General features: G+C 57.4%; 2 protein-coding genes across 2 annotated transcripts; one reads left to right on the forward strand and one right to left on the reverse strand.

The window, feature by feature from the left end:
- Positions 1-692: 692 nt before the first annotated feature.
- TMEM132A (transmembrane protein 132A) lies at positions 693-12052 on the forward strand. The gene is made up of 11 exons (XM_036259311.1): positions 693-883; positions 3222-3436; positions 3669-3887; positions 4575-4903; positions 6232-6381; positions 7410-7605; positions 7690-7833; positions 8862-9064; positions 9780-10062; positions 10437-10628; positions 11039-12052. Exons 1-11 carry the CDS (start codon positions 784-786, stop codon positions 12050-12052), a joined length of 3045 nt encoding a protein of 1014 aa, XP_036115204.1. The 5' UTR covers positions 693-783.
- Positions 12053-12201: 149 nt separating this feature from the next.
- Positions 12202-24212, reverse strand: SLC15A3 (solute carrier family 15 member 3). The gene is made up of 8 exons (XM_036259312.1): positions 23619-24212; positions 20441-20730; positions 18581-18728; positions 17029-17139; positions 16183-16351; positions 14264-14422; positions 12939-13094; positions 12202-12498 (listed from the first exon to the last, which is right to left on the reverse strand). Exons 1-8 carry the CDS (start codon positions 24174-24176, stop codon positions 12344-12346), a joined length of 1746 nt encoding a protein of 581 aa, XP_036115205.1. The 5' UTR covers positions 24177-24212; the 3' UTR covers positions 12202-12343.
- Positions 24213-26149: the final 1937 nt, after the last annotated feature.

Consider the following 26149-nt stretch of genomic DNA (forward strand, 5'->3'; position numbering starts at 1 on the left):
TTTTATTTTTCAACTTGCCTGGGTACGCAGCCTGCTGCCTGCTCGGCAACTTCTCCCAACACTACCTCGCAGGCACCTGGCCCGGCGGCCAGGGACACAGGCCTTCCCTCTGGAGCAGAGGCAGGCCAGCTCACTCCCTACGCCCACAGGTTTCTCACTGGGATGGGGCTGGGCATGAAACTAACTGCCCGCACCTGGAGTCCTTCCTCCCCAGGAGTGGCCCAGGTGGTTATCACCCAGCCCTACAGGCCCCATTTCACCCCTTTTCCACCCCACGCAGCACGGCCCCCCTAGTCCTTGAATTCATGTTCTGATTCAGGTGTCAGACGCCTTTACAGGTGAGCTGCGTGTGGGGCGGGCGCGAGGCAGAGGAGCTGGCTTTTCCTCCGGAGTCGGGAGCTCCTGAGAGGGAGCGAACGGAACGCGTCCTGTCCCTCTTGGCAAAGGCGGGTCAGTCCCCTGCTGTTCAGTGTCCCAGGAAGGGGCCTTCATCCCGACTCCGGGCTTGGGGGCGCCTGGGGGCGCCTGGGGGCGCCTGGGGGCTGGGGATTCGTGAGGCACTAGGACCCGGAGGGGCGGAGGGACAGCCCATGTGCTGCGTGCGCTCCCGCCCACTTCCTGCTCCAGCTCCCGCTCCATTGTCTGGGAACTGCAGCCACGAGCTTGCAGCCGGGCGGGCGGCGACCCGGACAGAGCCGGCCGGATCGTGTCGGCGCCGAGCGGGCGCGGGAGATGCCACGGTCACCTGAACCGCCCGCCTAGTCCCCGGCTTCCGTGGGAAGGATGTGCGCTGGGATGGAGGGGCGCGCGGCGGCGGCTCCCCGGGGGCCCTGCGGCCCCTGGCTCTGCCTCCTGGTGGCCCTCGCCCTGGACGTCGTGAGAGGTCAGCGGGAGGGGTGGGGCGGGGCGAGGGGCGGCTGGTCCCCGGCCGCGGCCGAGCTCAGGGGATGCCCGGGAGCCGGAGACCTTCGGGTGCTCGGACTAAACCCCAGCGGGCTCGCCCGCAGCGTGCCTGAGGGCTGGAGATCTCAGCCCGGGATCCTGCCCCATTGCTTCTTCACCTTGCACAACCCAGCAACTCCTTCCTGACCCAGGACAGGCTGGGTCCCGGGGCAGTCCCCGTCATCTCCGGGTCCCTACGTGGTCCCCGTACCTTCCATGAGCCTCCCCTCCAGCCAGGTCATCTAACCCAGCTGCCCCCGGACCCGAGCACACCAGCTCCCTTTTCTGCCCTCCACAGAGCTGTACCCCGGTGGCTCCTGTTCTCCTCCCCACACTATCAACCCTGCCCGGGAATGAGAAGCAGCCCCTTTGCCCGAGCCCCTGCCCCAAGGAGTTCTTTGACCTTGGAGTCCCAAGAGATTGTCCCATCCATGCCTTCCTGAGCCCTTATGGAAATCCTGATCACTGGAGAAGGGGCAGTGACTCCCCTGTGGGACTGCTCTTGGCATGGGCTGTGGCTGCTAGGTGGATGATGCCACAGAAAAGTGGGGGATACTGAGGTATTCTCTACCCCCCCCCCCCCCACACACACACACAGCTGAGATCCAGATGCTGAGAGTCCTGGAGTCAGGCCTCCCAGCATCTTGTAATTAGGAGGAGGAAGGGCAGCCAGTGGCTGCCCCGTGGGAGCCATAGTCACTCACCTGTTACACTTGGGAAGGGGGGCAGGATGAGTGTCTCAGACATATGCTCATTGATGGGGAGGGTCTTGAAGGAGGTTGAAACCATCAAGTCCCCTAGCCCAGCAGTGGGACTGAGAGGGAGCTGGCTCTGGGGCTGCTTTCAGCCACCTGCTCCCCTCCCCAGGGGACCTGCAGGAGTCCTAATAACTCCTCACACAGAGATGAGGAAAGCCTGGTCCCATCCATTATGCAGCAGCAACAACCCCTCCTCCATGCTGTGCTCCACAGTGTACAAAGCCCTCTCCTGTCCACAGTGTCACTAAACGCCAGTTCTACAGGTGAAACGGAGCTCCCAGCCCTTAAATCACTGACCCAACCCTCAGTGAGGCAGAGTTAGGGTGTAAATGCAGGTCTCCAGGCTCCTAGGACATCCTCTCCAGGGAAAGCTGCCCAATTTGTGATCCAGGATGAGCACGACAAGGCCCAGCTGGTAAACAGGAAGATAACTAATTCAGAGAAGGCAACCAGGGGTGCAGATAACGGAGGGGACGGGTGAGCGGGCAAGCTATCAAGGAAGACTTCCTTAAGGAGGCAACATTCACTATTGGTCTTGAAAGAGGAGGGAGAGACCCACCTGTAGGGAGTGAACGCTGTTGCAAGCAGCATAGGGTGCAGAGAGAAGAGGGTGGAGGCAGGGTGGTCCAGTGGTTGATGCCTGTACTCTGACTCCCAGCTCCATTATGTACCAGCTGGGGGACCCCAGGCAAGTACCTTAACCTCTCAGCCCCATTTTCTGCATCCATAAAATGGAATTAATAGTCACAGAACCTAGTTCACAGAGTTATTACGGAAACTGAAAGAGTTAATACATGTATGTAAAGGGTTTTCAATAGTAGCCTGCATATAGTTAGCATTCTAAAAATGTTAATTATTGTTATTAGGGCTAACTAATAGTCAGTTGGGTACAAACCAAGTATGGTCTTAGTGGTCCTTTTTCCTGGTTATTAAATACCAGACTCTCTTCCAGGCTCATGATTCCCACCCACCACCCCCTTCCTACTCTTACACTCCAGAACCCTGTTGGAATAGGGATAGAAGGAAGCCAGTTTGGGAAACTGGTGTAATGTTGCCATGGTGATGATGGAGGAGGGAGGGTAGATGCCCAACCAAGTCTGGCCGAGGGCCTAGGGGCAGAGAAAGAGTCTCTACCTCTACAAAGGTCACCTAGTCACCATCTTTTACCTCCGAGGCCCTGTCTGCAGAGAGCTGCACCCCAAAATTGCCTTGATGTCGGAGGCAGTTACATAGGGGGTAGGAAGCGGGGAGGAGGAGAAGGTTCTGCTGGATGAAGGTAGAAGAAGGAATGTCACAGGACTGGCTTCCAGTCCTGGACACTGATTTAAATCCTGGCCCTGTCACATGCTACCTGTGTGGTCCTCTTTGAGTCCCAGTTTCCTCCCCTGTGCAGTGGTGAGTCCTTCACATCCCAGGGGTGGGACAGTTATAACCGTTTTCTTCCTCCACTACCCACTGCCACTGTGTCCCTGCCAGCTCTGGGGCTCTCACCATCTCTGTCTACCCCTTCTCCCTCTTCAGTGGACGGTGACCAGGATCCCCTGGGCCCCGTGTACCTGCCAGCAGCCCTAGAGCTCTTGGATGCCCCCGAGCACTTCCGTGTGCAGCAGGTGGGCCGTTACCCACCTGCCAACTCCTCTCTGGGCTCCCGATCTGAGACCTTTCTGCTCCTGCAACCCTGGCCCAGGGCCCAGCCACTTCTCCGGGCCTCCTACCCGCCCTTTGCCACTCAGCAGGTAAGGAAGGGGCACCAGGGACTCCCAGGCTGAAAGGGCTCAGAGCCAATGTCTGCTGTGTGAGGCTCAGGGCCTGCCCCAGCCCCAGAGGTGCTCACGGCTTTCCAGAGGGGGAAACAGGTCCACAAAGGCTCTCTCCTGCCAGGCTGGAATTGGAAACCTGGCATCCCATCTTCTCACATCTTAGTTCCCCCCTCCTCCTGTTTGTTGAGCACCCCCATTCTCCCTGCAGGTTGTCCCTCCTCGGGTCACTGAGCCCCACCAAAAGCCGGTCCCGTGGGATGTGCGGGCCGTGTCAGTGGAAGTGGCTGTGACTCCAGCAGAACCCCATGCCCGAGTCCTCTTCCACCTCAAAGGGCAGGATTGGCTGCCGGGACCTGGCAACCTGCCTTGTGCCCGGCTCTACGCCACACACCCTGCAGGCACAGCTCACCGAGCCTGCCGCTTCCAGGTGAGTGGGCGGGCCCACCAAGGCTGGCCCTGCTGCGGCACCCGCCTGAGGGTGGTCTTGGAGTAGGAAAGAGAGGGCTCACTGCTCCTGGGAAGTGGAGGTCACGGCCCACCTTACTCCAGTCTTCTGTGCTAGCTCTCACGAGCTCCTGCAAAGGTTACTTAGGGCCCCTGATGGAGTTCAGTTCATTGTATATGATTTGGGGCAAGTCACTTAATCTCTCTGAGACTCAGTTTCCTCCCCTGTAAAATGAGGCAGTGACAGTTCCTACCTGTGGAGTTGGAATAAAGACTAAGTGAGATGAATGCAATGCCAGGCACAGAGCAACCCTTTAGCAAAGGGCTTGCATTACTTTTGTCATTGCGAGTTCCGCCGTTTTGGAGTCTAGCACAGGAATCCACTGGAGAGAGGTATTTTGTGGTCCTGGAGATTCTGAGAAACCTGAGCTGTAGTCAGGGCAGTCGTGGGCATGGTTAGGGGGAGGTATTGGGGTCGGTCCCTTTGGAATGAGACTGTTCCCAAAGGCAGAAGAATAGCCCTTAGATGCATCCTGAGACCTTGCCCCGCCTTGCCCCTAGCTGGCTGTCACCCGGGATTCATCTCTGGCCCACACTGGCCCTGCCTGCCAGGGACCCTTCCAGCTCGGGGTTTTCTGACTTGCCAACCATAGCCACTGTGTATTTGCAGACATCCCTGGGCGCCTGCGTGGTGGAGCTGGAGTTCCCCTCGCACTGGTTCTCGCAGGACTCCACCACGCGGGCCGAGCTAGCCTACACGCTGGAGCCTGCTGCCGAGGGCCCTGGGGGCTGCGGCCCTGGTGAGGAAGACCCTGGCGAACAGCCCCTGCCGGTGGGCAGTGTGGAGCTGCGCCCGGCGGACCCCCCACAGTACCAGGAGGTGCCCCTGGATGAGACAGTGACCCTGCGGGTGCCCGATGTGCCTGTGCGGCCTGGCCAGGTCTTCAGTGCCACCCTCCTGCTTCGCCACAACTTCACAGCCAGTGTCCTGACGCTGCGGTGAGCACCAAGGCCCTAAGGGTGGGCTGGAGGCAGCAACCTCTACAGGAAGCCTGGGCAGGTGCCAGCTCCGCTTGGGGTCCTTACTATAATCCTTGACCTCTGTAAAACATGGGTCCATCTAACCCCTCCCGGCCAAGCACTGTGATGCCCAGCAAGGTGCACAGCCCTGAACTCGAGGTCAGAAGTGGGAAGCTCCCCTCTCCTGGTATCTCCCCAAGACTCCTCTGTCTGGTGGGGCTAACTTGCCTGCTTCACAGGGTGGCTGTGAGGCTCCAGGGAGGGAAAACAGGAAAGGGCTTGGAAACTGCCAAGTGCAGTGCCTGGGGGTAGTTAATGCTCTGAAGCCTCGGGATGGGTTTTTGCCCCAGTCTCATTCATTTGCATGGTCTCCCTCTTGCCACCCTCACTGCTGGGCCCTCACCTTTGGACAGAGTTCGTGCCTCTCCACAGAAAGGACTTCCTCTGGGTCCCTTTCTGCAGAAAGCTTCCCCAAAGCAGTTCCCCACCCAGTCCCAGTCTTGCAGAGTAACAAGGACTTGCAGAGTGACTTGCCTCTTCCGTATTTGGGTTGGTGTGTGTGTCCCTTCCCTCTGTGTCTCTCAGACGCCTGTCCCATCCCCCTGTCTCTCACATCCTCCTATGCTCACTCATAGACCCATTAGATCTTTCCTGGAGAGAGGAGCAAAGCCCAGTCCCCTCCTGGCCCTGAGGGGCCCCCAGTGGTAGGGAAGGGAGTGGACGGGCATGAACTGGAGCTTTTGCTCTGATGAAGGTACACAGTGCTGTGGGCTTGGGTTGGGTGGTGGAGGAAGGGGAAATTCATCCTGCCATGGGGAAAGCTTTCTAAAGGACATGGGTTTTGAGGTGCTAGAGGCTTGAAGAATAAACAGATAAAGAAAGGAAGGGCAGGCCAGGCGGAAGGCACAGCCTGAGCAAAGACTTAGAGGCATGAATGGCGTTCTGTATGTGGGGAAGAACTTGGGGTGTAGCTAGAGCAAAGGGTGATGGAGAGATGTCACAGGTGGAGATAAAACTGGACCAGACCCTGGAAGACCTTGAATACCAGGCTTAGACGACCTCGCAGCCAGTGGGGAGTCATACGTGGTCTTTCAGTGAGGGAGAGCTATGTGGAGACTGGGTCCTCCTGTAGAGAGTTGCATTGAGACTAGGTCCTTCTGGGTCAGAGGATGGTGAGGAGGATATTTGGACCTGACCTAGGGGAAGCCAGACAGGACCCTGGCGTCTTTAGCCCCCTGCCTTCCCCCTTGGATCTTGCCCACAATTTAGCACCCACCTTGACAAACCTGACCTGTGTCCTTCCCCAGGATCAAGGTGAAGAAGGGGCTGCATGTGACGGCTGCCCGCCCAGCCCAGCCCACCCTCTGGACTTCCAAGCTTGACCGCTTCAAGGGCTCCAAGCACCACACCACCCTCATCACCTGCCACCGTGCTGGGCCCACAGGGCCAGACTCCAGGTGGGTAGTTTCCTCCCCTGGGGATGGCGGCAGAGGAGTGGGAGCTGGTGGGTGATTTATGGGCTCTAGGAAGGAGGGCTGCCATGCTGCAGTCATATTCCCATGAGAGCAGGCACAGAACAGACTCCTTCAGAAAGCAGTATAAAGCAGATACAGCACTCATTCATTCGTTCATGCGTGCGTTCATTCAGCTACTATGTATCCATCCCCAGTCACATGCCAGATTCAGTGAGCGCCTGTGAGTCTTATTCTAGGTGATGCCAATCTATCCTGGCCACCCCATTACAGCCCTCACAGCCACTACCCCACCTCCCACCATCACCAGGTGGGTCCCTTTATTGAGGCTGTTAATATTTCCAAAAGTCCAGCTGCAATTCTTAACATTTACAAACTGTTCTGATTCATGCCCTGAGCCTGGGTCAAGGTCATGGGCTTTGAAGGTCCTGTTTGAGTCCTGGTTTTTGGATGAATAGCCTTGGGCAAACCAGTTCATCTCCCTGCAGCCACCCCCTCCCCCGAGCCTCAGTCCCCTCACTTGTAAAGTGGGGATAATCAGCTGTTAGGGTTTGCGGAAATGAAAGAAGATACTACATAGCCAACACCCAGGCCAACTCCTGGCATGGCAGGTGCGTGGTCAAAGGAAGCTATGAGGGTTATTATTCAGTCCTGGGGCCTGGAAGCAAATCTTCCTCCTTGATAGAAATGGAATCAGGTGTCAGGCCACCCTGGGGCTGTGGAAGGCAAAGGTTAGAGTGGAGGCGGCCCAGGAAGGCCGGAGAGCCAGCAAGCAGGGGTGGGGTGGGGGGAGGGCTGAGTGGCTACATGGATCCTGTAGGGCACAAGAGAGCCAGGAAGCTTAGGGTTAACCCCAGCCCTGCCACTTTTCACTGTGACCTCAGGTGACTTATGTAACCTCTGAACCTCAGTTTCCTCATCTATAAAACAGGGATAATCATAGAGCCTACCTCATGAACACAGGAGTGTCTGGCTGCTAGCAAGCACTCTGTCTCTCTCTCTTCTGGCCGCAGCCCCCTCGAACTGTCCGAGTTCCTGTGGGTGGACTTTTTGGTGGACAATGGCACTAGTGGGGGCATGGCAGTCACTCGCCCTGTCACATGGCAGCTGGAGTACCCAGGCCAAGCCCCCGAAGCAGAGAAGGACAAAATGGTGTGGGAGATCCTGGTATCAGAGCGGGACATAAGAGCCCTCATCCCCCTGGCCAAGGTAAGAGGTGTCCCCTCTGTCCAGCCAGGCGAGGGGGCCGAGTCAGGTGAAGCGCTTGGGGCTGAGCTCCTCCTGCACCCCCAGGCCGAGGAGCTGGTGAATACAGCACCGCTGACTGGAGTGCCGCGGCGTGTCCCCGTGCGCCTTGTCACCGTGGACAGTGAGGGGGCTCTGGCGGAGGTGACAGAGCACATCGGCTGTGAGTCGGCCAATGCCCAGGTCTTGCAGGTGAGTGGCACGTGCCAATCCCACGTGAGTATGCATTTGTGCGCAGTGATGCACACACAGCTTTCCCCATTCAGGTCCCCAAGGGGACGGCTTCTTGATGCCAGAAACCTCTTGGGAGGAGCTACAGCTTCAACTTCCTTTGTTCCCACCGCCTCTCTCCAGAGTCACTCGGGGGCTGTGTAATCCCAACCGCCCCCAATTAGGCACGTTCACGTTCATTATCGCATTGGCAAGTGAACTGCCGTGGGAGAGCACGCTAAGAGCATGTACTTTGGGATCAGAGAGTTTCCGTTGGAAACGCTGTTATCAGTTAGTTGTGTGGTTGTGGGCAAGTCTCTTAACCTCTCAGCCTCAGTTTGCTAAGCTGTAAAATGGGAATGTACTTTAGGGATGTTGCAAGAATGAAAAGCACCCCAAGACAGTATCCACCAGAGAGCGGGAGCTGAAACAATGACAACTGCTGTTGCTATAGTTATATAATGATAACACATAATGATAATTGTTCTTGTCGGAGCCTCGGCTTGACCTATGAAGTAAAAAAAAAGGCTGGGCAACTCTTCCCATTTTGAAGTTCTAAGATGGGAAGTTTGGAGTCTGCATTTCCTAAATCCTGGCCGCCTAAGTGGCCACTTTTGGTGGCACTTTGCCCTGTGTAAGTGGTTTCTACCTGAGCGCCCCTCCACCTCTGCCTGCCTACCTGCAGCTGGTTGCCAGCTGGCTCCCGCACCAGAGTCAGAGGCCAGCACTAAGGAGGAAAACTTTGGGGTTCAAACCCTCCTCTGTCAGGAGAAAGATTCTGTGGTATGCAAATCGCCAGTTTCCCCAACTGAGCCCCAGGTAAACTTGGAGTGGCTGGTTCCTCTGGGGACAGTGGATCTCGGATGCATGGTGAAATGTTGATCTAAGGACATACATGACAGTAGAATGCGGACGGGGTATCCGCTGTCCCACCTTGTGGAGTGGGGTCAGGGCTGCTCTCTGATTCACATCTGTATCCTGGGCTTAGTCCTCCCCCTGCCCTCCCACAGGTGTCGGAGGCCTGTGACGCGGTGTTTGTGGTGGGCAAGGAGAGCCGGGGCGCTCGAGGTGTGCGGGTGGACTTCTGGTGGCGCCGGCTGCGGGCCTCGCTGCGGCTAACCGTGTGGGCCCCGCTGCTGCCCCTGCGCATCGAGCTGACCGACACCACCCTTGAGCAGGTCCGAGGCTGGCGGGTACCCGGCCCAGCTGAAGGGTAAGTGGGGGTTGGAGAAGCTGGCTGATGTTGGCAAAGTTGCTCTGGGACTCTGAGAGAGGGCCTAGGGGACACAGCTGTGGGCTTGAGGTGGTTCCTTCGACCCACCCCCGCCCTTCACCACCCAGCCTCTGGCCATGTTGTCATTGCCCACCTCCACACTGTCTCCCCTCCCCACCGCGTTCCTGTGGTGCAGACCCTTTCTACTGTATCATCCGATTCACCTCGTGTGTGGGCTGTCTGCCCCTCCATCCCCCTCCCCAGAATGTAAACCCTTGAAGGCAGGGGTTCTGTCTGTTCTGCTCACTGCTGTACCCTCAAAGCCTAAGATGGCACCTAGCTCAGTAAATATCAGTGGGGTCCCACCAGAGCCCAAGGGTGCAGTGGCCTTAGGAACCTGAGCTCCCAGGCCCTACAGAGAGTGAGTAACCCTGTCTCCCCATGAGAGGGGGAAGGCCTCCTGGCACCCCCAAGTTCCAACTGGGAGAAGGAGGAGAATGAGAGCAGCTTGATGGATAGGTACAGGCACCAATCAGGAATGGGGCCGGGGAGCAGCGCCTGCAGGTGGAGAGGTCTGACCCAACCGGTGTGACTGTGGGCGGAGCTTGAAGAATGGCGCCCATTGTAGGCTGGAGGGGGGGTCAGGGGGCGGGTCCTCGCCGCCGGGGGCGGAGCTTGTGCTGAGGTCCCTCCCTGGGGCGCTCCTCTCCTGCAGGGCGCTGGAGCCCGAGGGGGCGGTGGTGGCAGGGGAGGAGGCGGAGCGGCGAGCCCGAGGCTGCCGCCTGCAGTACCAGCGTGCTGGGGTGCGCTTCCTGGTCCCCTTTGCGGCCCACCCACTGGACGGCGGCCGCCGCCTTACACACCTGCTCGGCCCCGACTGGCTGCTGGACGTGACCCACCTTGTGGCGCCCCACGCCCGCGTGCAGGACCCACGCGTAGCGTCGCTGGAGGGTGGCCGTGTCCTGGTGGGCCTGGAGCCTGGCATCACCTCCATCGAGGTGAGAAAACCCTCTGAGAAAGGTGTGGGTGGTCCCCAGAATGTACATGGGCAGGTGTGAAGGGTGTTGGAGGGGCTCAGGATGTATGTACCTGGGGAGGTGTGAGCCCTGTGGGATTGGGGATTGGATTGGGTGGGAATGGGTGGCCGGTGTAATGGGGGAAGACCTCTAGAGAAGGGCTGGGGTTGGGTATGTGGGGACCACGTTTTGAGAGAGGAGGGAGCTGTCCCCACATGTAGGATCAGGGTCTAGGTAAGCATGGGATGTGGTGTTGGGGAGGGCAGCCTGTGCAGATGCTGGAAACAGAAGTCTGATCCCTTCATGGGGCTGTCTGTGTATGAGGATCCCCACCTCCAGCTCCTTCTCACCCTCAGGTGCGTTCCCCACTGTCTGACTCCATCCTGGGGGAGCAGGCGCTGGCTGTGACAGATGACAAGGTCTCCGTGCTGGAGCTTCGGGTGCAGCCAGTGATGGGCATATCACTGGCCCTGAGCCGGGGCACTGCCCACCCTGGGGAGGTCACAGCCACGTGCTGGGCACAGTCAGCCCCTCCTGCCCCAAATCAGGTGACCGCTGGGGATCGGGGGGATAAGATCAACATCTCCAGATAGGGGTTGATGATGGGGGGTGGGAGCTACCTTGACCGCTCACTTAGGGTTTTCAGAATAAAGACTGACTACCCTGTAAGGTAGTGAGCTCTCTGCAGCTAGAGGTGATCAAGCAGTGCTGGAGTGTGTCAGTGGGAGGTTGATTAGATGGCTGTAACTCAGGACCCTTCTGGTGACTCAGATGCTGGGGCTGAGTGGCCAACAGGTGATTGACCCATGTCTCCTCTCTCCCTGTGTTTTGTCTATCTGCCTGTGTCTGTTTCTCTCTGCTCTCTCTCCCTCCATGTGGCCTGTCTCTGTGGGAGTGGTCTCTGTGTGCATGCGTGCGTGCCCTCGCGTGTCTCTGCCTGTGTTCGTGTGCCCCACAGGAGGTGGCCCTCTCCCTATGGCTGTCCTTTTCTGACCACACTCTGGCCCCCGCCGAGCTCTACAACCGCCATGACCTGGGACTCTCCGTCTCGGCCGAGGAGCCCAGCGCCGTCCTGCCAGCCAAGGAGCAGGGTGCCCAGCTTGGGGTGGTGGTGAGTGGGGCAGGCACCGAGGGGCTGCCTCTGCATGTGTCTCTGCACCCCCCTGAACCCTGCCGCCGGGGCCGCCACCGTGTACCCCTGGCCTCCGGCACCACCTGGCTTGGGCTGCCTCCTGCCCCCACTCCGGCCCCTGCCCTCCCATCTGGCCCTGCCTGGAGCTCACCAGCCACAGAGGATATTACTGGTGGTGAAGAGCGGGTGGCAGGCAGTGTGAGGGGCAAGTTTGAGCGGGCAGAAGAGGCTGGGAAGGAGGAGACAGAGGCTACGGAGGAGGAGGGGGAAGAGGAGGAGATGGTCCCTGCCCCTAAGCGAGTCACTGACCTAGAGCTAGGCATGTATGCCCTGCTCGGCATCTTCTGTCTGGCCATCCTCATCTTCCTGGTCAATGGTGTGGTCTTCGTGCTGCGCTACCAGCGCAAGGAACCTCCCGACAGCGCCACTGACCCTGCCTCCCCCCAGCCCCACAACTGGGTCTGGCTGGGCACTGACCAGGAGGAACTGAGTCGCCAGCTAAACCGGCAGTCCCCGGGCCCGCTCAAGGGGGAGAGAGGCTGCCCCTGTGAGAGTGGGGGAGGGGAGACCCTCCTGGCCCCGGCACCTACCGGGAGCACCACCAGCTCCTCCAGCACCCTGGCCCGGAAAGAAGCTGGGGGGCGGCGGAAGCGCGTAGAGTTTGTGACGTTTGCGCCAGCCCCCCCAGCCCAGCTGCCCGAGGAGCCCGCGGGGGCCCCTGCCGTGCAGTCCATCCTGGTGGCAGGTGAGGAGGACATCCGCTGGGTGTGTGAGGACATGGGGCTGAAGGACCCCGAGGAGCTTCGCAGCTACATGGAGAGGATCCGGGGCAGCTCCTGACCCCCCCCAGCCTGCCTGGCCCAGGCTTGTTGGGCTGGGCAGCCTCCTGCTCACCCTCTGGTGCTCACTGGTCCAATTCCCCTGCCTGGCCCCTCTCAAGGACTCCCACGGCCCCCCTCTGCTCTGCTACTTGTCATGGACCATGGTCATGAGGAAAGGCTCATGCCCCTTATTTATGGGAATCATTTCATCCTAATGTGGGTACAGAATAAACAGAGAAGGAAACTCCAGCTGGGGCTGCTGCTGTCTGTGTTCCAGGAGAAAGAAGTGAAGAGGTGGATGAGGGGCACGTCAGCCCCTATCCCTGCTGGGACAGCCCTGGGAGGCGGGGCCATGAGCTACCCTCTCATAGCGACCAGCGATCCACATAAACAGGATGACCGTGGCGGCCTGAATGCCGGCCAGCAGGAAGAAGTACAGGTCCATCTGGCAGTTGTTGATGTTCCCTGGGGAAAGGAGAGGATGGCGTTCGAGTCAGGCGGGGCTCCCCTGGAGCTGGCAGCTGAACAGGTAGCCAGTAGGTGGGATCGGAAGACACTGGGCAGGTGGCCCTCTAGCATCTGGCTGCCCTGTGTCTACAGTTCCCCGTGAGTCAGCTATTTCGGGGGCTTAAAACAAATACCACAGGGAAAGGGGACCCCCTCCGCCAGAATGGCCGGGTTTGAGAAGCAGGAAGGAACCTTGGAGGTCCATTGAGTTCCATGCTACCCTTTTGACAGGCCCAAGGAGGGGAGGCCATGCTCTTGGTGATTGGCCAGCTTCAGCTAGAGCCCTGTTCTCCATCCAGCCTGCTACTTCATTCTGCTCTGGTCAAGGCTCTCGGTAGTTGCCACCTCTCCGAGCCTCCCTCTACCCACGTCCCACTCCCAGGGCGGCCCCCACTCACCTTGGTCCTTGGGGCAGTGTAACCAGCCCCCTGGCAGTGACAGTAGTGCCAGCAAGCTGGAGCCCAACAGCGAGCCCACCCCAGACAGGAAGAAGAAGATGCCCATGATGGCGCCCTGCATGGAGCGCGGGGCCTCTGAGTATGCGAACTCCAGGCCTGCGGAGAGGAAAGAGGGGTGAAGGAAGGGGCCTGGGGCCCTGCCCACTGGGCTGCAACCCCCACCCTGGCTTTCCCCAGATGACTGAATGCCAGTGCACCCCTGGCCTGTCACCTCTGTCCTGCTCATCCACCCGTGGTCCTTCCCCTGGACACCACCCCCATTGTCCCACGAGCTCTGACTCCTGCCCTCCCCGCCTCCCTGCCATCCTCACCCTGTCCTCTCTGCCCACCTTCAAGATCAACACCAAGTCATTTTGATTCAACCTCAGAACCCTCCTCTGTGTCTGCCCTGGGCCACTCCAGCCCTGGTCATTTCCTGCCGAGCCTCTGCAAACGCCTCTTAAACCCCCATCTCCCATCCTCCTGAGCACACAGCCAGATGTCTAAAATATCTCTAACGGGGTCCGTTCCCTGCCCAGATCCCCTTGGGGAGGGCGTGTTGCCATCTGGAGAAACCTTGACATCCAAGCTCAACCCACAGGGACCTGTGCCTCTCGCCTCCTCCCCCTCGCTCCCTGCAGGGCTCAGCTCTGCAGTTCAGTCCCCTCCCCACCTTGCCCCGGGGCTTCCCCAGAAGTCACTTCCACAGCACTCCACTGGGTTTATTGTTCAGGGGACTGTTACCCCAGCCTCCCCCTATGCCTGCAGCCAAGTGGGCCCTGCTCCTGGGGTCACCGCAGAGCAGGCCCCAGTCCTGCCGGGGACACAGCCGGAAATACAGCAACCTGTGCTGTGATAGAGATGACGAGGGAGGAGGGAGCGGACCCCCTCCGCCCGCGGTGGGAGGCGGCCTTGGAAGCACCTCATGAAGGAGACAGCACTTAGGCGTGGGACTGAGGGGCGAACAGGAATTCACTTTCAATCTGGGGCAGTGGTAACCACAACTGCAGAGACGGAGTTTGGGAACATGGCAGCGGGGGGGTGGGGGGGACGTGGAAAGTCGGTACAGGAAGCGTCTTATTCCCCTCAAATCCCCAGTGCCCATCACAGGGCCTGGCACAAACCAGGTGCTAATGAATCCCCATTGGGTATATGCAGCCCCACTCAGGAAATCTCGCCTCTTCATGCAGACAAGCTCTAGAGGTGTGCCCGTGAGACCTCTGGCTTTGAGGCACCACCAGGCAGAGCCCACATCTGGTGCGAGAGCAGGGGAGGGGCCTGGGTACCTGGGATGCTGGCAAAAATCTCACTGATCCCGATGAGCAGGTACTGAGGGATCTGCCACCAGATGGACAGTGGTGCTGCATAGTATATATTCTTCCCGATCTGCTGGGATATTGTCTGGTTGTGATGGATGTAGTCTAAACGCTTCATCTCCAGGAATCCTGGTCAGGGAGAGAAGGGGACTACAGCCAGGCCCACTCAGGCAGCTTAGTCCAAGGCAGAACTTGGCATGTGGTGGGCATTCACTAAGTAGCCAATGACTGATTGGGCTGAACCAGGGTGGGTGTGTGTCAAGATTTGGATTTCAACTCTTCCCTTTTTTGCCTTGGCTGCTAGGAAGCTCAGAGCTAGGTTTTACACTCAATAACAGGAACAACTCTCATGAACTGAGAGCCTGTTGTGTGCTAGGCGTTTAATATACATTCTAGCAAATGAAGAAAGAGAAGTTTAGGTTAAGCAACCAGCCCAGAGTCACACAGCTGATAAGTAATTGGGGCTGGATGTAAGCCCCAGTGTGTGGTTTTGAAGCTGGCCCGCTTTCTGTGATATCACATGACTCCTCCACTGCAGTAGGGTTTCTAACCTGGCTCTCAAGTTTATTTCACCTTCCCCTTCACTACCTAGGAGACAGCATGTGAAGTTGGGTTCCAGGCCTGGCCCTGCCGCTGACTAGCTATGTAATCTTGGGCACATCCCTTAACCTCGCTGAGAAGTATTATTGTGAGGATGAAATAGGACAAAAGGCATTTGAGCACACAGCTCAAAAAGAACCTAGTTTGGCCTGGCTGGGGTGGCTCAGTGGTTGAGTGTCAACCCATGCACCAAGAGGTTGCCAGTTCGATTCCCAGTCAGGGCACATGCCCAGGATGTGAGTCCAATCCCCAGTGGGGGGCATGCAGGAGGCAGCCAATCGGTGTTCTCTCTCATTGATATTTCTATCTCTCTCCCTCTCCCTTTCTCTCTAAAATCAATAAAGAAAAAAAGAAAAAAGAACCTAGTTTGGTTTTCATCCTTGCAATACAATGCTGTTTATTAATTCCTCTGGCTCCTGTCTGTGATCCAGGCACGGTGCTGGGTTCTCGACAGACGTCATCTTGTCTAATCTACACAGTGCTCCTGCCAGACTACATTCCAGGTGGCAGAGCCTGAGCCCTGTGCCGACCAGGTCCGAATGAGTTACTACCTCAGTTTTAAAGATGAGGCTCCGAGACGCTAAGAAACTTCAGGATCTTAGGTTTGCCTGACAGCATGAAAGCTTGCTTTACCTGAGCACCTTTTTTTTCTTCTTTATTGATGTTAGAGAGGGAGAGAGAGAGAGAAACATCGATGAGAGAGAACATCAACTGGCCACCTCCTGCGTACCCCTCACTGGGGATCTGGCTCACACCCTGGGCATGTGCCCTGACCGGGAATCGAACCGGCGACCTCTTGGTGCATGGGTCGCCATTCAACCACTGAGCCACACTGGCTGGGCGACCTGAGCACCTTTTTAATAAGTGGTTTCAAATTCTTTTGAAATGGAATAAGAGAATAAATAAATACTTAAAAAAAAAAAATTTCCCATGTACCACTAAGAAGCTGTGTGTCTTTGGAACATTCAACACATTTGTCCAGCACCCATGTGCATTATTCGTAGCAGTGAATAAAAAAGAAAACACCCTTGCCTTCAGGGAGCTTGCATCCCACTGGGAAAAGTATGTTTTCCTCTCTTGGTCCTCATCTGTCGAATGAGGGGGTGCTGGACTCAACGAGGAAAGTCTGTCAGCTACCACCCTCTGGGAAGCCAAGACTGGCGTCCACAGGTGGAGGGTATGCTCGGTCCAGGCCCCCAGCTTCAGCACATGTCAGAGTGCAGCTAGCCTCCCCCACCCCAGACAAGGCCGGCCTCCCTCCCCACGCTCCTTCCCGCAGGCCCACACACCTGCCACAATGACGGAGGCAAAGCCGAAGAACATCCCCAGGGCCATTTTCTGCAGAGCCGAGGGAAGCAGCTTGCGCCGCAGTAGCACAGGGTCGAGCAGGTGGTCCTTCACCGGCACCAGGATCAGCACCACCACGACATTGGCCAGGAGGAGCCAGGCTTCAGGGATCTGGGCCAGAGGGAGCCAAGAGAGGCAGGCTAGCCGGGCAGAAGGAGCTCGGGGTCGGCGTTGGAGACCTGGACACTACTGTCCCTGGGTGACCGAGTCGGTCCTTTCCCCTCTCCGGAAGGCACACTCCTCGGCTGTGTAATGGGGCGGGATCGGCTCACAGTGGCAAATAGGTTCCTCTAACTTCTGTCCACAGGGAGTGGCGCCTGGGACAGTCACGGGCTCAGCAAACAGGATGCCACGGCTGATTAGTGATGTCTGCCATGGGCAACACAGGGAGGTGGAGCGGCCGATATGCCATTCGTCTGCAAGCCCTGAAGAGCCTGTGTTTTATGAGTCTCTGAAGTGCCAAGGGGTTGGTGGCAAGTCCTGATGAAAAGCAGGGGTCCCAGAGGGAGAGGACAAGGCAGAGCGGAGGGGCCTGAGTGCACCTGACGTGAAGGCCTGGGGCAAAGGGGCAGAGGGTGGGAGCGAAGCGGCCGAACGCTTTGGAGCAGTGGAGCCTCTCGGCAGGGTGTCTGGGCTGTGGCACAAGTTCGGACCCTCTGGGTGCCTTTCCTGTGGACACCCTGCCACGGGCCGAGGGGAGTGTAAAGGCAGCTTCACTCTCTCCTCTTCTAGGAGGAAGCCCCTGGCCTGGCCTGCACTGAGGGCTGAGCACACCGGCTGTCGCTCACCTTATAGCTGCTGTCCTGGGCTCCCAGAGCCACCGAGGTGTTGCCAGGATGGCTGGGGAAAACGTTCGGGATGTGGAGGTGGAGACCTTGCAGGACATACGTGGACTGCATCTGCCAGGAGAGGTGGGGTGAAGCGGGAACAGAGCGGCCGCCCCAGCTGGCAGGCAGGCCTTCCTCGGCAGCGCAGGACGCTGTCCCTCCCCAGCCTCGGGAGAGCGACCTCCCGCCCTCCTTGTTCCTCAGAGGGAGGCTTGGCCAGGGAGCTGGCTGCACTCTGCTCTCGGCACGGGAGCTGTGTGCACGGCTTTATTCCAGGGCTGAGCACAGCTGCGGGGACCCGTGTTGTGTCTCCAGGGCCTGGCACAGACTAGGCCTGGACAAATGCTTGTTGACATGGGGAAAATAATGACATGGCTGTCCCCCGGGGAGTGCTCAGCTGACACCGAGGCCAAGCTGAGTCCCACCGGTTGACCCACTGGAATGGACTGTGGCAGGTGCAGGCATTACTCCTGTAGTTGTTATATAATGGAGGGGCGTGCAGGGGAGTCCCATTGGAGGGTCTGGGGGGGGGCACTTGGGTTGCTTCAGGCAGCAACCCAATTGGTGTGGAAGGGTGTCAATATTCTGACAAGCAGTATGACTGAGAATCAGCCATGGACACACACACACACACACACACACACACACGTCATGACCATGTCCCATCATGGACACCTTCTACCTCTTACTACCCCCAAGCAGCAGGCTGACCCTGCATGACTCCCATCTCCTGCAGCTCCACATACGGTTTCTATGGAGGGGTGTGGGAGGCAATGACCTTGTGGTCTGGGGATTAGGGGCTGGAGTTAGGCTGCTGCCCACCCTACACACACACCCACACACACGGGCTCACACCTTACACCTGCTCGCCTTCCCCGTGGGGAGGGGCAGGAAGCAGTGCTTCTCCAAGCCGGCTGAGTGTCAGTATCACCTGAGAAGCTAAATACACTAGACAGCCTCCCAGCCAGAGACTCTTTCAGTGGTCTGCGGCGGGACTTGGGAATCTTTATTGTTTTGGCAGCAGCCGAACCTGGGACTCTCTGGTCTGCAGGCTGACGCTCTAACCACTGAGCCAAACTGGCCAGAGCTCTTTCCTGTTTTAAAGCTCTGCAGGTGCGTCTAGGTACAGCCAGGTGGGGAGACATGGCCATGGAGTACTCAGCGCCTTGGGCTTGCCCCTGACTGGCTGTGGGGTCTCGGCCCGCCGCAGACCTCCCCTGGGCCTCCGCTGCCAAGCTGGGAGGATCTGAAGGCTGCGGAAGCGTCAGAGCCTTTGTCTCCCTGCTCCTCCGACATGTGAGGGAGCTGAGGCCCGGGGACACGGCCTCCGCAATGCGCCTCAGCCCAGGCTCTGGCTCTCGGTTCTACCGCCCAAGGGGGTTGAACTAGGAGGCGGCGTTGTTCACCGTGTGCTGGGGAAAATGTTCGGGATGTGCCCTGGGCTTCCACCCTGAGAGATGAAACCGGTGGGGGGCTGGGCAGACAGTCCCCCCAGAGCGAACGCGGTGCTCACCTGGAAGTACACCATCCAGTAGGGCACCAGGGTCACCATGACAGGCAAGATCTTCACCAGCACCCGGAAATTGGCGATGTCCTCTTCGGGGGAAGGGCCAGGCTGGGGAGACCTCTGGTCAGGCAGCAGCTGGGCGCCTTGAGGGTCTCTGTGAGGCAGCAAATAAAATGACAGTTGTCATCTCCACCACCAAGGCCACGGGTTTCGTTCATTACGTCCTAAGTGAATCCTACTCCCCGACAGTGAGTTATCGCAGCCGTCACCTCCGACGGCACCCCCATCCTCTCTCCACCCTTAGCACCATCACCACCAATGCCAGGGTCCTCCCTGCCGCTGCCATTAGGGATGTGATCACTGTCACCAAAGCCATCCTCTCCGTGGAGTCTGTCCTGTCGTTTGATCTGACTGCCAGCACCCCACCCCTTCCGTCAGTATCATCAGCCTCATCGCCTCTGCAGCAAAGGCGGCTGCCCAGGACCCACTCCGCCCTCCAGCTGGGCCCCGTGGGTCCTGAAGGAAGTGAAGACTCTTTGGCTCTTAGCATCCATTTGCCGTGGGAGCCGAGGATGCCCCAGTCCACGCCTGACTCGGAGAGAGAGGCAGTCACAGATTTGATTTGCCAAAACTGCCCCAACTCGCTGTCTCCAAGCCCATCTCAACAGGAGAGCCCCTCCCTACACGGCAAGGGGGTAGAGAGTGGAGGGAACGTTCCTAAGAAACAGGACAGATCAACCACTGTCAACCTTTACCATTTGCCCCTTGTCGTGGTCCCTTCTTGCCCAAGAGCCTTGCCTCATCAAGATTCTAAAAAAAGGGGCAGTACCAATGTGGTCATGTCCAAAGATGGCCAACACCAGCTTCTCCCTCGCAGTGTGTGATGTCACTTACCCTGCCCTTGAGCCTGGGCCAGCCTTGTGACTGTGCTGACCTTCTGAACACCCACTCTTGGAATGTGCGCTCCCTCCTCCCGCAGCCCAGACACCTTGCTGTGAGAGCTCCTGCCACAGGGCGAAGCCACGTGCAAAGGAACCGAGGTGCCTCCTTGGCAGCCACATCGACTGCCAGCCACGTCAGTGAGCCACCTGGGAGGTCCCCAAATCACTGCAGCCCCCAGTGACATCACTAGAAGCAGAACAACTGCCCGGCTGACCCCGTCACCCACAGAATTGTGAGAGGTGGTGGAAGGTGGTTGCTTGCGGAAGTTCCAGGCTTCCGTTGTTAGGCAGCAACGGATCCTTAAAACAAGCCCCGGGGCAATGCACGAGGTTGGGGAAAGCACGCTGTGCCCTTTCCCCCCTCCAGCCCCCACTGACAGGAACTATAACTGCCCCCAAGGCCTAGAGACAGGTTAGTTTGGCATAAGTACTGATCCACTTAGGGAGCAGGAGGCATAAGGGAGCCATTATGCAAATGCAAGTACAAGGCCATTCAGAACCTCCCTCCCTTGTTTGCCAGCTAATGAGGGAGGAGTCAGGCTGATTTCTTAGCCGTAATATCAGGGAAGCATGGAATTATTTACACTATACCCCAACAACATTCACTGGTACCATCATCTCCATCACCACCACCTCTATTGCCATTGTTATCACCATTGACAGGGTTTATCTTCATGATAGCTACTAACACCTTCATCCCATCTATCATCACCATCACTGTGAAGACCATCAACCTCCTCATAGTTTCTATAGTTAGCCCATCGTCGATCCCACCACCACCACCTTGACCTCCATGGCCGTCCTCAGTCACGGTGGGCAGCTCTGGCCCACTGGAGATCAGGTCATCCTAAAGGGCTACCGGGACATCTTGCAGCTAGGCCATGACATCCCAGGAGAAGCAGGGAGCCCAGAGCCCCCTCCTTACCTGGCAGAGTGTTGGCACCACAGCCGGGGACAGCAGTTTTGGAGAGCAAGTTTTAGCATAGAGGACACTTGGCTGCCCGTGGGGGGCTTGGTGATGAAGACAGGGATGGCAAAGAGGAAGACGAAGAAGGCCAGGCCCACACAGCCCACGGGGATGCTGTAGCCCACCAGGAAGCTGATGTTCTGTTGTATAAAGGACACTACCAGCAGCGACAGCACAGCACCCACATTGATGCTCCAGTAAAACCAGTTGAAGAAGCGGCGGCTGGCATGGCGGCCAAGGTCCATCACCTGCCAGGTAGGGGTGAGAGTGAGGGCCAGAGGAAACCAGGGGCACCCTGCCATGACGTACCCTCTGTACCTGCACTCCCTCGCCCACAGAGATACTTCTTGAGTCAGTGGGTGGGCACATGCCGGCACTTTCCTAACCCCTGAGCAATAAATAGATGCTCAATAAATATTTGATGAATGAGTGAATGAATAAGCTCTTTTGGAGGGAGTCACTTGTTAACAATCAGGACATTCTGGCACAGCTGTTCCCTCATGCCCATGACACACATTGCTTTTTTATTGTCACCAAACAGTGCACAGAACAGATGTCTCTGATGCCTCTTTGCTCATCTCTGGTTGATTTATCCCTTTGTCTCTGACTGAGCAACCTACAATATGCATCAACTTTATAATCAGAAAAAAAGCCAATAAAGACCTCAGGCCGGTTCCACATGAGTAAACGTGATGTATGCATGTTACTGAAAGAACAGCTAATTGAGAATTTCCTCTCCAGTTTGGAGATCGTTTTCTATTGTGACCATACCCTTCATCCTGCCTTGCCTCCCTCTGATCTATGCCCAGTCAAACAAAGTTGGCATAATCAGGGACAGCAGAGGTAGTCCTGGACACAGCCTCAAGAGTGGGAGGAAAACAAAATTCGGGCCCGCAGCAAGGGCAGAAGGGCTGAAAATCTTTACCCGGGATTTGAATCAATCTGTGACAGTCAGGCCCCAGGCTCCCTTCCAGTCTGCTGGCTCCAGTCAGCGGCACTGGCTGCCCCGCCCCCCCAGATCCTGATCCTAGGTTCTCACTCAGCAGGTCTGGGGCAGGGCCTGGGCATCTGCATTTCTAAAAAGCAGTAAGAACTGAAGGTCACTTCTCTAGATAATGATTCTGTGCACTGTGAAACCCCTCATCCTTTCAGTGACCCCCAAATCTCCAACTCCAAAGCTCTCCTTCTATCCAGAGATACATATTTCTAATAGCTAAGAAATACACTTAGCTATTTCTTTCTGTAGTTACACTGGCGGAAAAGGTAAGTATTTTCTTCCTTTTTCAAATGTAAGATGACAGTCCATAGAGATGCGTTCAAAATTGTACTCCCTTGGAGATTCTGAGGGTCCTCTTGGCGATGGAGAGGGATGGGCATGTCCCCTCTCTGAGGACCTGTGCTGTAATCTTTCAAGCAGAAAATTGAATAAGTCCCTTTATGAGCAGCCATTTCCATTTCTTAATTGGATGTAAATGGATATGACAATTGCAACTCTAAGGGGGAAGACCAGGCAGCAGATTCAGGGTATAAAAGAACACTCTGTCGGGAGTGATGGATGGCCCTTTCTGAAACCGGCAGTGTGTTAAACACGGGGATCCTGGGTATAGCTGTCTGCCAGATGGTGCCAAGCCCTCCCACCCACACATCCCCCATCTGACTGCTCCCCTGAATTCACAACAGCCCTTCACTGCTCTGCGGTGCCCACTCCTGTTACTCCCACCCACTGTAGCCGAGCCACGTTAGAGATGCAAACCCAGTGATGTCCATCCTGCCTCCAATCACTTCGGTTTTTCCCCAGCTGTCCTGGGGCTCAGGCTCAGACCCCTAAAGCAGCCTTGCAGTGAGGCCTTGCGTCACTGGAAGGCTCTGCCCAGTAGCCTCAGGGAGACCAGTTCTGCCACCAAGAGGGAGGAGGGAGAGACAGGAGGCACTGCATGACTGAGGCTCTCTAGAGGTCAGAGAGGTCAAGAGCACAGGTGAGGGACACCTGGGGCTGTAGTGGGATGTCAATGAAAGAGTAGAATTAAGGGAAGCTAAGAGTTCCTATGGGCAGAGAGTGGAGTCTCCTGGTCTGAAGGAGGGCCAACAGCGACTCAGAAGTAGACAGGGCTGCTCTGGGGGCCCCGAGTCCCCCGTCATCACGGGAATCCATGCAGGCTAATGAGCAACTCCTTGGCAAGGACGCTGGAAACTGCATTGGATGCTGGATTGTGGATGCCAGACAGATACAATGATTCCTTTAAAAAAAGTCCCTTTTGTGAGTGTAAAACACACAATTCGAGAACATTTGAAAAACAGGAACAATTAGGAAAGAAGTACAATTTGGTTCAGTGATGTGCTTACACTACGGTTACAACTGTTTTGCCAGTTGTCCTTTAGTTGGCACCGAGTTTTTCCACCTGGCTGTAATCACGTTCTGCACGCAGTTCTGCATTTGCCTTTGCTCATTAACCCCATGCATGGTCGTTTTAATCATGCTGCATGTTATTTAAAGTTATTGTCTAATATCCCACTGAGTAGTACTATTAAAATATAGCCATGTTGTAAGGCACTTTCTCATTCATTTAGCAAATATTTATTGAATGTCTCCTACATGCCCTACTCTGTCCAACGGGTCCAGAGAAAGGCTCAGAGGTTAAGACATGTGCCCAAGGGGCCCTGGCTACTGAGTGGCAGACCTGGATCTGAACGAGCCCTCCTAATTCATCCTCTGGCACCTAGCCCCAGCCCCACATAAAGGGGGGGGGGCGGGGCTCATGGGGAGGCCTGAAGGCCAGCTACTCTTATGCAGCTCCTGGACCTGCTCTCTATGTGACCTTGGACAGGCTGATCAATGTCCTGAAACCTTACTGCCCTCATCTGTAAAATGGACACAATACTACTGCCTGCCTCCTGGGTAGTTAAAAGGATCAAGTGAGTTAAAACACTGAACGTGGCACACGGTGAATGATGGATAACTATGGTATTATTGTTAGAGTGGGCACCCCCTGTTCTTTCAAATAAGGAAACTGGGCCCAGAGAGGGGAAGTGGTTTGCTGGAGGTCGCCCTGGGGAGCCAGAGCCTCTGACCCCTGGGGCTCTGCCCAGGTCCCTCCATCTCCCTCGGAGCTCCAGGGCCTCCCCTCCCGGCACTCACCTGGTCGGCCCCGAAGGAGGTGAGGTTGCTCCTGACGGAGCTGGCGGCCAGGGCGAGCAGCAGCAGGCCCGCATAGAGGGTGGGCGCGCAGTAGGCGGGTGGCGAGGGGAGCGGGCAGCCGGGCGAGGGGCAGGCGGGCGTGATGGGCAACTCGGGCTGCTCGCCGCAGAAGGAGCGGCGGCCGTCAGAGACGGCGGTGGCGGGCAGCAGGCTGGAGGCCACCAGGTAGAGCAGCAGGCTGAGGGTGATGGCGCGATAGCGGCCCAGGTACACGTCGGCCAGCCAGCCGCCCACGGGCGCCAGCAGGTAGGAGGCGCCCAGGAAGACGAGCGCCGCGCGCGACGCCTGCTCTCCGGCCCAGTGGAAGTTCGGGCTGTTGAGGTAGAGCACGAGGTTGCCCGAGACGCCGAAGAAGGCAGCGCGCTCCAGCATCTGCACCAGCAGCACCGCGGCCGCCGCCGCCCGCCGCCACCGTCGGGGCCCCCGCGGCCGGCGCGCCAGCAGCGGCCGGCGCTCCCCGGGCCCTCGAGGCTCCCCCGGGGCGAGAGGCCCGGGCATCGTACCCCCTCCCCAGCCTCCGCCCCTCCCCGCGACCCCACTCTTTTCTTCCTCCCCCAACTGGCTGCCCTCCTTGCTCACCCCTGATTGCTCCCTCTCCCCCCACCCTTACCCCCTCCGATTCCCTGTCCCTGTGTCCGCTCCCCCCAGGTCCCTCTGCTGCTACGTGGTTCCTCCCTCCCTTCCCGGATTCTCAACTCTCTCCTCTCCCCTCCTCCCACCCCCAACTCTCTCTCCTTCCCCACCCCGCTCTTTCTTTCTCCCCTTCCTCAGTCCTGACCGCCACCCCTTCCTCCCTCCACTTCTCCGGCCCTCCCCTTCCTTTCTAGTTGGTCGCCCTTTCTTAACAGTTGTCTCCTCCCCTGTGACACCTGGCCCCCACTCTGGGGAAGAGGTACTCCACAGAGACTCCCTGTGCTGTCTCCTCCACCGCCTCTCTGTCCCCGACCTTCCCTCCAGATCCCTTCTAGCGCTCCCGTCGGGGCTCAGCCTCGCCAGCCCGCTGCTTCTTGAGAAACCCTGGGAGCTCCTTGCTTCCCCTTTTGCTGGTCCTGTGGCCCAGTTGCATCACGTGGTGCTGCGGGGTGTTTAGGAGAAATGAAAGCCTGGGTCACAGGGTCCCTGCCTGGCCAGCTTTCTAAAAACCTCCCTTCCTCCCTGCCAACCGCCCACCCCCCGCCGCCAGCCGGCCTTCCAGGAGCCTAGAGGAGAGCTTTCCATCTTTCGCTTTCATTTCTCCCCCGACCTCTCTGGCTGCATCCCCCTCCCGGCGCCATCCAAAGCTAGACTGGTGGAACTGGAAAGGCCATATGTCGTTTGGTCCCACCCACCCTCTCTGCAAATACAGAGACTGAGGCCCAGTGGAGGGGGAGGAAGGGAGGCGGGATGACCGGTCATGGTAACTGAGCGAGGGGCAAACCACTGCCTGGTTGCTGAGTGACAGGGCCAGCTCCGGAAATGCAATTCAGATTGTGCAAATGGCACTGTGAGGAAGGAAGTAGTCACGGCCAAGAAGCACGTGTGTGGCACCACACGGTGCCCACAAATGAGTCGAGATTGAGAGGCATGTGGACCTCAGACTAAATCAAAATCAGGCCTCCCCTACTCAGAGCCCTGCCCTGCACCTGGGTTAAGAGCCAGCCCCCATCCGGCCCTAAAAGCCCAGGGACGTCTGACCCCCGCCCTCCTCCAACCTCAGGGCAGCCCATGTCCACTCAAGTCCAGCCTCGTTGAACTTCTTTTGGTTCCCCTCGCATGCTGAGCTCCTTCCTGCCTCAGGGCCTTTGTATCTGCCGGTTCCTCTGCCAGAACTGCTCTTTCTCTATGTCTTTGCACAGCTGGCTCCTTCTCTTTGTTTAGGTTTCAGCTGAAATGGCCCCTCTTCACAGAGACCTTCCCCGATCATCCTATCTAAGTGATTGCCTGATGGATTCTCAACACCCTCTCTCTCTGACACATTGTCCTGTTTCAATGTCCTCAGAGCACATAATGCTCCTGCAGACTGGTTTATTACCCGCCCCCCCCCCCCAGTAGAATAGAAGTTTCATCTGGTCTTGTCTAACTTCTTTTTGAAGACTTAATTATTTTTTAGAACAGTTTTAGATTTACAACAAAATTAAGGGGAAGATACAGAGATTTCCCATATACCCCTGCCCCCACATGGGCATAACCTCCCCAATTATCCACATCACTCACCAGAATGATACAGTTTTACCAATAATGAACCTACATGGACTCATCATAATCACCCAAGAGTAGTTTATTCTTGATGTAGTACATTGCATGGGTTTGGACGAATGTATAATGGCATGTATCTATTATTAGAATACAGAGTAGTTTCACTGCCCTAATAATCCTCTGTGCTCCGCCTATTCTCTCCACCCCCCACCCCACAGCAGCCCCTGATCTTTTCTACCATCTTCATAGTTTTGCCTTTTCCAGAATGTCATGTCGTTGGAATCATACCAGATGCT

The sequence above is a fragment of the Molossus molossus genome, unplaced genomic scaffold, assembly GCF_014108415.1.
Source record: "Molossus molossus isolate mMolMol1 unplaced genomic scaffold, mMolMol1.p scaffold_m16_p_13, whole genome shotgun sequence".
Taxonomy (NCBI): domain Eukaryota; kingdom Metazoa; phylum Chordata; class Mammalia; order Chiroptera; family Molossidae; genus Molossus; species Molossus molossus.

What these genes read in the sequence shown, in the direction of transcription:
- TMEM132A (XM_036259311.1), top strand. Translation starts at nt 784, where the DNA reads ATGTGCGCTGGGATGGAGGGGCGCGCGGCGGCGGCTCCCCGGGGGCCC. An exon ending in GCCAGTGTCCTGACGCTGCG is followed by an intron (nt 4,904 to 6,231) that starts GTGAGCACCAAG and finishes GTCCTTCCCCAG; the next exon opens with GATCAAGGTGAAGAAGGGGC. An exon ending in CCCCTCCTGCCCCAAATCAG is followed by an intron (nt 10,629 to 11,038) that starts GTGACCGCTGGG and finishes TGTGCCCCACAG; the next exon opens with GAGGTGGCCCTCTCCCTATG.
- SLC15A3 (XM_036259312.1), bottom strand. Translation starts at nt 24,176, where the DNA reads ATGCCCGGGCCTCTCGCCCCGGGGGAGCCTCGAGGGCCCGGGGAGCGC. An exon ending in CCTCCTTCGGGGCCGACCAG is followed by an intron (nt 20,731 to 23,618) that starts GTGAGTGCCGGG and finishes CCTACCTGGCAG; the next exon opens with GTGATGGACCTTGGCCGCCA. An exon ending in TGGTGCCAACACTCTGCCAG is followed by an intron (nt 18,729 to 20,440) that starts GTAAGGAGGGGG and finishes GCTGCCTCACAG; the next exon opens with AGACCCTCAAGGCGCCCAGC.